Raw genomic sequence first — 11,790 nt, 5'->3', positions numbered from 1 at the left:
AATTAACGTTGATCGTTAATTTTCTGACAGAACCGTGAGAAAAGGACTACTCCGACAACATTTCATTTGTTATTGACCCAAATTTCAAAAAAATGAATATTTTGAATCAAATTCGGTTATTAAACCAATGATATCCACCAGCAGACATAGTGACTATTTCTCATGTCAATATGCAGGTACGAGACAATTGGCACAAGAATTTTATGCTGCTTCATATTCAAAGACATGAATCAATATTAAAATATACGTAGTAAATATATTTTATAAAGATTAAATTAACCTGTAGCAGAAATACTTATTGTCATTAATTTGGTACAAAGTTGTAAAATCTGTTCTATTAAAAAAATTAGAAGTCTTATTCAAGAGACAAATAAACGTGTCCAAAAGACATACTTCCTCCATCCTGTTTTAGCAGTTCCATTGATTTTTCTGCCTTCTTTTTGTAAAAATGATAAAAAATAGTTAAAGAGGAGAAATGATAAATTAAGAGAAAGAATAATATAGAGAAGAGTCTTATCTAGATTATTGTCTCTTTTACTTTAACATTTCTCCACCTTAACTATTTTTTATCATTTTTACAAAGAGAGGGCAGAAAAGTCAATGAGACTGCTAAAGCGGGACGGAGGGAGTACTACTTTTGAATATATTAAACTTAAAAAATACTCTGTATGTCTTAAATCATTATAGTAATTACATTACCTGAAAATTAAAATTAGTCAGTTCAAAATTTAAAAATAAAATTGTAATGATTTATTTATTCAATTAATTAATGAAATTATAGTGTTTATTTTTAATTTTTTTTTATAAAATTTATACGTGGGACAAGAGTACCAACAACAAATTATAAGAAGAATACCAAGAATAGTTACCATTGGAATTTATTGCTTTACGTGGTCTAAAATTTATGAAATCTTATTATATATTAGTCTTTATTTATGTACTATAGTAAGTTGACACTTTTATTTAATACAGTCAAAGATTACTATATATCCACAAAATGATCATTTCATTATTAGAAATTTAGAATGGATTTATAACATTTTTTTCAGTTAGTCTTACCCAAATAAATACAGCTACTGAACGAGTTCAAATCACCAACAAAAACACCACAAAAAAAATACACTACAAAAAAAAAATGGCTACTTCAAAAATGTTCCAGATTCTCAGTCACATTTTTACACTACTTTTCAGCATTAATTCTAGCAGCAAACCCTATCTACAATGTTCTTTCCTACGGTGCAAAAGCCGACGGAAAATTCGACTGCGCCAAGGCCTTTCAAGCTGCTTGGGGCGCCGCTTGCGCCTCTGCCTCTCCGGCCACCATATATGTGCTACGGGGAAGGTACATTTTGGGAAATGCACATTTCGAAGGAAGCACGTGCAAAAATAATGCCATAACCATACAGATTGACGGGACTCTTTCAGCCCCATACAGATTGACGGGACTCTTTTATTGTAAGTCATGCATGAACTAAATGATTACTTAATGATTCTGATGCGATATTAATATCCTGCATCGAGATTATGCATGACAACCCGTATGAGTTTTATATACTCCCCCGTCTCATTCAAGATGACCACTTTTTCTTTTTTGTTTGTCCCAATTAAGATGGCCATTTTTCAATTTTGGACATAACCCCCTCTCTCCTCTCTCCTCATTAAAGTATTCATCTATCTTTTTTTCTTTTCTACTTTATTCCACCTAACAACACTTCCTAAAATCTCGTGCCAATCAAGAATGTGGCCATCTTGAGTGAGACGGAGGGAGTATCTCTATTGATAGGTTAGTCTCTCCTAACACTTCCTAACACTTCCTAAACTTAATGAACTATCTCTATTGATAGGTTAGTCTCTCCTAATAGGCTACTGTCGTACGTCTGTCATTAAATGAAGTGCTCGATGTGCTTGAAACCCTACTAAGATTATTTTTCAAATATAATTATAGATGTTACAATTTCGTTCAAATTTATACATACATTATTGTGTAAAAGTATCTATTCGTATGAAGCCCCTAAAATATATTTTTTCAAAGAAAATTAGACATGTACTAATCCTTTTTCCGGTGTTATTTTCTTTCTTGACCAGTCACTGGCATTCCTCAATTCGAACAACACAAGCATCAACGGATTAACCTCCATAAACAGCCAAATGTTCCACATTGTCATCCACGGCTGCCGCGACATAAAACTCCAAAACATCAAAATCTCTGCGCCCGAAGAAAGCCCCAACACCGACGGAATTCACATTGGACTGTCGTCGGGAGTTTCTGTCACCAACTCCCGCATTGCCACCGGGGACGACTGCATCTCCATGAGTCCCGGAACCTCCAACGTGTTTGTTCAAAACGTCGCATGCGGCCCGGGCCACGGTATAAGGTACCACCATGACTATAAATCCTTTCTTGAATCATCAATATTTGATGAACATAGTTATAATCATCAAATTTTTTATTTTTATGCAGCATTGGAAGTCTAGGGTGGGTTTTGAATGAAGCAGGAGTGGAAAATGTGACGGTGAAATCGTGTGTTTTGAGTGGGACCCAAAATGGTGTGAGAATCAAGACATGGGCAAGGCCTAGCAATGGATTTGTTAGAAATGTTCATTATGAGGATCACACTATGGTTAATGTTATGAACCCTATTATCATTGACCAGAATTACTGCCCCAGCAATAAAAATTGTCCCAATCAGGTATACATATATCATTGATCAAGGTTTTTTTAGTCTATTTCCTTAAAATGATTTCGAACAATTTCATATAATCTCGACAAAATATTGATACTTTATTAAACATATTTTCTCATAGTCAAGTAGGTATATATGTTAGTAGTATTGTATTTTTTTATAGTCGAATTGGTATGTACTATATTATTAATTTTTATAGTGGAATTGGTATTTACATAAAGGTACATAAAGTCATACTAATAACATATTTTAGTATTTCTGTTTGTATCCTTTTATAATTTCAGTACCTCCTAATCCTCAAAACTTTGATTGTAGTCGTCGGGTGTGAAGATTAGCGGTGTGACATATAAAGATATACATGGAACATCGGCGACGGAAACTGGAGTGACCTTGAAGTGTAGTAAAGCGGAGCCGTGCACCGGCATTAAATTGGATAAAGTAATGCTAAACTACAAGAATAAAGCGGTTGCTACTGTATGTGGAAACACCGTTCAGACAATGGATGGAGTAATCAAGCCACTGAAATGCCTTTCATAAGTAGTACTATCTTATTTTTTTAGAGATAAGTTAGAGTTATTACTTATGGTATCACAAGTGTTTATGTACTTTTTTCATAAGCCAAAAGAAAAAAAAAAAGAGAAGACGAAAACATAGTCGTAGTATGTAAGGATGGCGGGATAGTAGTGATTCTGTACTAAAATGGCATCACTACAGTCGTCCGATATTTTTTTTATAGACAAATGAATAGAAATTCGAAAGAGCGTTTGATAGTGTAGGCTTTAATTCACTGTCGTGTCCGATTCATTTGGAAATTTAAGTATGTAATTGTTGGATATTATATGTATGTGTGCTCACTTCCGCCGCCATTTTTGTATGTCGTAGTTCCGGTGTCTTCGATCTCTTCTAGTATTAACCAAGGCCAAAAGATTAAGTTAGGAATGAGTTTAATTATAAACTTGTTAAGTACATTAGATAAATAAAAAAAACTTTTATAGCCTGAACCCCATACATTTGGGCTCGGTCATTTACCATGATTAATATTTGAGACTAAATATTTTAAGTTCAGGTTCGAATATGGAGTTTATTAAATGCACCATAAGTCCAAGTCTATGAGTTTGTATTTTTCTGTCACTATAAACAAAAAAAACAAACCGTTAAAGACATTTTCTAAAGCAATTAAAGACGCTAATTTGTGATTCTAAATATATTAACAACGTTTCAAAAAACGTCCTTATTGTTAATGTTCCAAATAAAATTAGAGGACGCAAATGGAAGCGTCCTAAAAAAGCAAAAGATTAAGTCAATTTGTCCTTCAATTAGGAACAATTTCTTTTGCTTCTTAAATTGTTGTTATTTTAAAAAAAATTGTGTCCCTAAAAGATACTATCTCCGTCTCACAATAAGAGTCGCATTTTGCCAATTCAGTCCATCCCATAATAAGAGTCATATTTCACTTTTACCATAAATGGTAAATAGGTCCCAATATTCCATTAACTCACTTCACTATCATTTTTATTATAATACCAATAGTGTAAAAAAGTGAGCTTCATATTCCACTAATTTTTCCAATCCACTGTTCTTGCATTTCTTAAAACCTCATGTCCACAATAAATGTGACTTTTATTATAAGACTATGATTTAAGTATAATAATAAAAATTAAATCTTGAATGGAAAAGAGAGTTGACTGAGATTTAGTGCTATTTAGAGCATCCGCAGCCCAGCTTCACGCCATCTCCATCTCGTGTCTAGAATTTCTCGCCGGTTGGAGAAATTTTCGATCCAACTCGCCACGCGCACCCACCCGCCCGCCTCATGTGGCGTGCTCTCATTGGGGCGTGACACCCACTCGCCGCTCTGCCAGTGGGCGTTTTTATTTTAGCCGACAATTTTTTTTTTTAAAACCGAAAAAATCTGTTTTAATTTAAAAAATTTAAAATCCAATATTTAAAAAAAGTAGCCGTTAGTTACCATTTAGTTACCTTTTTTTCCAAATTCTATTTTCTTTCTTCCACTCTTTTATTTCTAGAATTTAAATTATGCATTTTAATTATTAGGACTTAATTATGTATTTTTAAATTTTTGGGAATTTAATTTGTAATTTTTGAGTATTTTAATTAATGTTTTGTAATTGAAGAAATGAAAAGTTAAGAGATGAGATGGTTTGGAGATGGAGTGTATTGAAGAAATGAAAAGTTAAGAGATGAGATGGTTTGGAGATGGAGTGTTGTAAGTGCTATCTCTAGATGAAGAGATGGACTGAAAAGTGTTGTGAGATCCATGAATAGTGCAGAAATGAGAGATGAATTGTAGATAGAATGGAGATGGATGTTAAAAAGATGATATCTTTGTTATCTATTCTCTTCAAACTAATACGTTTAAATGTACGTATTCTTGTTCAATTGTGACTGTAGAATTTGTTTTAGCTGAGTATATTAGTTAGGAGTTTCACATAGTAAAATTTGGGAGCTGATGCTAATTTGTGAAATTGAACTTATTTGGTTGAAATCAGACTTTCCATCTTGTTTAACGTGTGTATGTTATAAAATCCGTATATAAAAGGATACAGGGACCAACCCCGAATCTCCGGGTGGCGAAGCAGACAAATGATGAGAGCTATGGTTTTAATGATTCTGAATATGAGAATGGTTCTATTCCTACTTTTTCATTAATCATGAATGGAGTTTATGTGGAATGTGTTGTTTCAAGCTCTTCTTCATCTCTACTTCTCTTCCTTCTTCTCATCTACTCTCCTCTTATACTTATCTACCTTGCATCTATTTTCCGTATTTTTGGTAATATTATACTTCATCTAATAGAGAGGGTATTCACAAATATAGTAACAAAATTAAACAAAGGAAACATGTATTATTAAGCATTTAAAGAGAGAATTATTAGAGAACCTAGCAAAGACCAGTCAAAGGATCTTGCTAAGGTTGAATATAGTGTTCAGCTGCATGAGTTGGATGGAGTTGATGGTCACGTGAGAATGGCTGTAGCACGAGAGGTGGTCGGATCAGTACAAGTGCCAGCTAGCATACATAAGGAATCCGCTGCTCAATCAACAAACAAGAATGAAGACCACAAAGATTCTTGGAGAGACGTGGCAATGAGAGGAGTTGTGAAGAAGAAAGATTAGTGTTTCAGTTATGTTTAAAGTTCTGTAATCGCATTGTACAATGGATTAGGAATGAATTCTAGATCCTTCTTAGTCTAGCTATATAATCAGTTTGTATTGCAGATACATCTCAATCAATGAAACATTGAATTTCACAATATGCTATTAATCGAAATCCTTTATTCAACTTTCTTCTTCACAAGTTCTCTTGTTTCTTTTCGTGGTATCAGAGCATGATCCTGTCTCTCCTACCTATTATATTTGCTTTTGTGTTTTACCTAAAAAAATGGCAGAATCAAATGATACAAATGCCTCATTTCCTCTATCTGCATTACTTCTTTTCTCTCGAATACCACCCATCTCAGTGAAGCTCACTGAAGGGAATTTTTTGATATGGCAACATGTGGATGTTGCAGTGTGTGGCAATGGCCTCCAGATGGAGAACAGATATTGTACATTCTTGGAGGTTTAGGGCAGGATTATGATCCTGCCGCATGTGCTGTGACCTCCAGATTCGAGCCTTGGTCAATTGGGGATGTCAGTTCCTTCCTGCTCCGTTTTGAATCTAGAATGGAAACAACAAGGGCTCACTCTCCACTAGTGTTGAGGGATCTTATCATTCTCTCAATTTGTTGCAGCAGCAGTCATGGCAAAAGAAGGAATCATCTCCATACTACAACGAGTTTGACTCCAATGGAGGAAGAGGTGGTTCCAGAAACCAAAGATGGGCAGAGGTGGAAGAGGTTTTGGTAGAGGTGGAGGAAACAAGACTATTTGCCAACTGTGCGAGAAGCCAGGTCACTCAGCAGCTAAGTCCTGGCATAGGTTAGAGGAAATGCTCCACAGCAACAGCAAAATTATCACTTTGCCCGCTTGGTTCAGTCAGTGCCAAGATCACCTTCTATCAAATTTTTAGTTGGGAATCAATCTAAGTTTGGCTATGATTCTAATGCTTCAACAAGATGGTATCTGGATTCTGGAGCTACTCGCCATGTCTCCAATGACCTGAGCAACTTGAACATCAGCTCGAAGTACACGGGAGGTAGAATCTGTTGTATTGCTAATATTGGTGAATCTGTTCTTAGACCTCACTCCTCTAATTTTTCTAGAAAACTTTATCTTAATGATGCACTTTTTATTAGCACTAAAAATACCTGCAAGTATACAGGGTAGATCTAGTATAGCTAAAGGTCAGTACCAGGATATCGAATACCGGGAATAAAATTACCGACTGTCTACCACATACTCAGTCTCATATACTATTTGGAAACACAGTTGAGATTTGATTAAACTAAGAAAAACAGAAAATAAAAGTAAGTAAAGAAAACAATTAAATGAAAACAGTGGACAGCTTCGCAATTTGCAGTTAACTTGGTTAGAGAAAGCAGATGAGACAAGGGAACCCTAGGGCAGTGATTTCATCGACTCATTAGTAATTTTAATTATTTAGTTCTATGTTCATCCGACTCAGCTCTACTAGGAGTTATTCCTATGTGTATTAACACTCATGTCACAAATATTGCATTGACACATAAAATATAAACCACTCAAAGTTATCACCGATAAGAGATTAACAATAATCAAAGTAAGCATTAAATATAAACCAAGGAATAATTAAAGTAAAACGAGTTCTAAATATTAAACAAAACAAAAAGAACTACATAGAGTCAATTACTTTTATCCCCTAGAATTCTATAAATTTAGCTATCCATAGACAGATAATCTAAATAAATATAAGCAAAATAAGACATGTTCAATCAAACAAAAACTAGATAAAAACCGGAAGAATTAATCTTGCTCTTGCTTGATCTCCCTTGAATTCTATGCTCCTTGTAGAAGATGGAGGAATTTATGTGTAAGGTAGGGGATGGAATTAAGGCTCTAAGATTGGTGAATAATATGAATTAGGTTATGGGGGTATTTATAGGCATGAAAAAGGTTTGGAGAAGGTAAATTTCGTGCCCTATAGTGTAAGGAAAAGATTTGTCTTCACGAGGTAATATCTTCTTTCCGAATTTCTGACTAAATTCCCGCCAGCATTTACAGCTTTGCGCGACTTTTGTAGAATGACCATAACTTTCTCCACAGAACTCCGATTGAGATGATCTAGGTACCATTGGAAATCTCTTTCAATGGCAAAGAGAATTACATGTAGAACGCCCTGATAGGACTTCAAGATCGCCGGAAAATTAAGTTTGAACACAGCTGTCGTGTGCTGCGTTTTCTCAGCAGCCGCTGATAATGGTCTAGCGACCGCTGGAGAGAGTCAGAGCGCTTTGGAGTCTCACACAGAAAACCTTCCTAATGGCTCTTTTAGCAGTAGTTCCAGTTCTTTTTTCTAGTCTAGATGTAGCCTTGTGGCATAATAGACTCGGACATCCTACTGTAGATGTTTTGAAACATGCTTTAAAGAGTTGTAATATTCCCTTTTTTCAATAAAAAATCAGGCACTTACTCACTCGTGTTGTGTCTCAAAAGCTCATAGGCTTCCTTATTCTTTGTCAAACATAGAATTTAATTCTCCCCTTCAGTTGATACATAGTGATTTGTGGGGACCATCTCCTATAGTTTACAGAAACGGATTCTCTTATTACATCTCTTTTGTCGATCACTTTTCCAGATTCACTTGGATATATCCCTTAAAACACAAAAATGATGTCTTTTCTGTCAGTTCAAAGCCTTGAGTGAAAATCTTTTTGGTTCCAAAGTAAAGGTCCTTCAATCTGACTTGGATGGTGAGTTTTAAGGCATAACTTCCCTTTTGAGAGAGTGGAATTTCTCATAGAATTTCTTGCCCGTATACACCACACTTGTAAGTTGAAGAAAGCTATATATGGCCTAAAACAAGCTTCCAGGGCATGGTTATACACTGTTCACTCAGTTCCAATTTTCTTGGATTTTCTCAGTCAAGGGCTGATGCCTCCATGTTTTACAGAAAAAAGGGAATGAAGTGATATACTTGCTTGTCTATGTTGATGGCATGCTGATAACAGGTAACTCATCTACTTCCGTACATAAGATTATCTCTCAATTGAATTCCATTTTTCTTTAAAAGATCTTAGGGTGGTGAGCTTGTTTCTAGGAGTGGAGGTAGTGAGGACTGATCAGGTGATGCACTATTTTTTAGCACTAAATAAACATGCAAGTATACAGAGTATATATAGTATAGCCAAAAGTCAGTACCGGGATATTGAACACGGGGAAGGCAAACACAAAGTGTCTATCCTCTACTAAGACTCAATTACTGTTTGGAAGAATAGAAGGTTTGTGAAAACTTTTGAAAACAGAAAATTTAAAAACAATTAACAACTAAATGCAAGCGAAACACAGAGACAATCGATGGAGATAAGGGAATTCCAGGGATGTGCGTTCACAGTTATGGTTATACAAATTCCAAACTACAATACCCTAGCACAGTTATTACTTTGATAGGACGAGTCACCTAGCTTATGCTCATGCGATGCAAACGTTGATTACAAGATTAGGGTTGTCAATCCTAACACGTAACTCCATAAAGCTCCTAAGACCCTTGAAAAGTTCACACTCTCAATTAATAGTGTCGTTTTAAGGGAAGCTAACTGTAGTGTCTACTAACTATAGTTATATTAAATCATACACCATTGTGTCACTCAATCATGCAGCATCAAGACTAACTTAAGGAAGAAACAAGGTAAAAACAAAACGAATATTTAATAGAAAATTGAATTGTATAACCAGAGTCGTTACTAACACATCCCTAGAATCCTATGAGTTTAGTTACACATAATGAAATAAGCTAAACACATAGATTGAAGGGAAGACAATTTGAACATAAAACTAAAGGAAATAAAACCCGTAGGTTGAATCCTTGTCGTTCTTGAAATCCTTCTCCAACTCCTTGCACAAGTGAAGTACTCTAGCTCTTGATCTCTATGAATTATTTTGCAAATAGAAGCTCTCTATTTTTGATGAAGTTTGAGGTCTTATTTATAGGGGAAGGCCAATCCTTGTTGTAGAAGGAAACGATCTTCAAAATACGGTAAATCTTGGAGCAAATCTAGGGCATCTCGGATTCGCCGCCTTTCTCCGGCGGGCCGCCGCACCTTGGCCGGCGTTCGCCGCGTTGGAGTTCAGAGAGTCTGTCTCTTCGGCGGCGGACCGCTGCATGACTTCCGGCGGTCGCCGGGCGAGACTTCTCTTCCAAGCGTATTTTTCCGAGGCGGACCGCTGCATTGATCTGCCCGGCGGGCGCCAGCGGTCGCCGCACACATCCGCGGGCGGGCACCGGTCGCCCTCCGACTCCAGATTTCCAGACTCTGCATTTTGGCTCCTTTTTTCGGCTCAATTATGCACATTACTCACAAAACACGTCAAAATACCAAAATAGACAAAATATGCAAATAATGAACGTGTAGAGTGACTTTGACATAAAAAACGGAGCAAATAACGACCTTAAAATAGTGCAAAATCCGAGCGTATCAACTTGAACAAAACAATAAAGACACAAGAATAGGCGCACGGAATGCACAAGGACTAGACGTCATAATTGCCTCAAAAGATGAAAGAACAGATTAAGCATGTATGAACGCAATCAAATCAAGCAAGGCTTATTAGTGCACTTTCATTACTAATTCGTGGAACACATTGAATTCATGCACTCACATGTGGCAAACTTCCAAAGATGGGAAGTGTAGAGTGACTTTGACATAAAAAACGGACCAAATAACGGCCTTAAAATAGTGCAAAATCCGAGCATATCATCAAGGTGGCCTTCATTTGTGTCAGTCAAATTATATTAAAGATCTTTTGAAGAAAGCCAACATGACAGGGGCAAAAGGATGCCCAACTCCAAGATTTCTGGGTGCGAATTGAGCAAAAATGTTGGAGAACAGTTTCTGATCCAAAGTTGTATAGAAGCGTTGTAGGAGCTTTACAGTATGCTACTATTACAAGACTTGACATCGATTTTTCTGTTAACAAGAGGATATTGAGATATCTCCTGGAACAACATATTTTGGGATCCAGATTCATAAGTCCAATGGTTTTATTTTTGGTTTTTCTTATTCTGATTGAGATGATAGAAGATCTATTAATGGAATTTTCATATATTATGGGAAGAATTTGATTTCTTGGAGTGTAAAGAAGTAAGGAGTTGTGGCAAGGTCTAGCACTGAAACAGAATACATGAGTCTAACTTTGACTGCTTCAGAGGTTGTATGGTTGAGTTCATTGCTTGGTGAGTTAAGGATCAAGAGAAATAGTAGTACAGTGATATGGGTAGACAATTTGGGTGCTATTGCTTTAGCTTCAAATCTAGTTTTGCACGCAAGGACAAAGCTAATAGAATTGGATATTCTCTTTGTGATTGATAAAGTTTTTGCAAGGAAATCGAGTTGAGGCATGTTCCTACTGCAGATCAGATTACAGACATATATACAAAGCCTCTGAGTAGGCAATCTTCGTGAAGCTAAGGTACAGACTTGGAGTCATATCCTTAGCCTTCCTCAGATTAAGGGGAGATATTAGAAAACCTAGCAAAGACCAGTCAAAGGATCTTGCTAAGGTTGAATGCAGCGTTCAGCTGCATGAGTTGGATGGAACTAATGGTCACGTTAGAATGGCTGGAGCACGAGAGGTGGTTATATCAGTACAAGTGCCAGCTAGCGTACATAAGGAATCTGCTGCATGAGAGGTAGTTGCAACCGCATGAGCTCAACAAGAGCTGAGCAAGGATCTTGGGGAGTAACCGTCGCACACACACACACATTCACATATATAGATGGTGTGTGAGATGAAAAGAGAAGAAGAGTGAGAACAAGCAAAGGAGATTAAGTGAAAAGAAAAGATAGTTTCATGCATGTTTGACAGGGCTTGTTTCTGTTGTAGATTTTGAGAGGACTAATCTTAGGAGGTGAATGTTCTTTGTTACTATAGTATAGAGCTAGTTAACATCTTGTAATTCGCCCTAATTGTATCTACTCAATACAAAGATCATCTTTCCATCCGTGGAG

General features: G+C 36.3%; 1 protein-coding gene across 1 annotated transcript; it reads left to right on the top strand.

The window, feature by feature from the left end:
• The first annotated feature begins 1,135 nt into the window (after positions 1-1,135).
• Positions 1,136-3,221, top strand: LOC125189589 (polygalacturonase-like). Its single transcript, XM_048086852.1, has 4 exons — positions 1,136-1,342; positions 2,086-2,375; positions 2,462-2,690; positions 3,000-3,221. The coding sequence occupies exons 1-4, from the start codon at positions 1,136-1,138 to the stop codon at positions 3,219-3,221; spliced, it is 948 nt and encodes a 315-aa protein (XP_047942809.1).
• Positions 3,222-11,790: the final 8,569 nt, after the last annotated feature.

This window comes from Salvia hispanica, chromosome 5 (assembly GCF_023119035.1).
Source record: "Salvia hispanica cultivar TCC Black 2014 chromosome 5, UniMelb_Shisp_WGS_1.0, whole genome shotgun sequence".
Lineage (NCBI taxonomy): Eukaryota > Viridiplantae > Streptophyta > Magnoliopsida > Lamiales > Lamiaceae > Salvia > Salvia hispanica.
This window is presented reverse-complemented; position numbering and strand designations above follow the sequence as displayed.

Excerpts from the sequence above, each read along its gene's own strand:
- LOC125189589 (XM_048086852.1), top strand. The coding sequence starts at position 1,136 with ATGGCTACTTCAAAAATGTTCCAGATTCTCAGTCACATTTTTACACTA. Across the intron at positions 1,343-2,085 it reads ATATATGTGCTACGGGGAAG|TCACTGGCATTCCTCAATTC; the intron begins GTACATTTTGGG and ends TTTCTTGACCAG. Across the intron at positions 2,376-2,461 it reads GGCCCGGGCCACGGTATAAG|CATTGGAAGTCTAGGGTGGG; the intron begins GTACCACCATGA and ends ATTTTTATGCAG.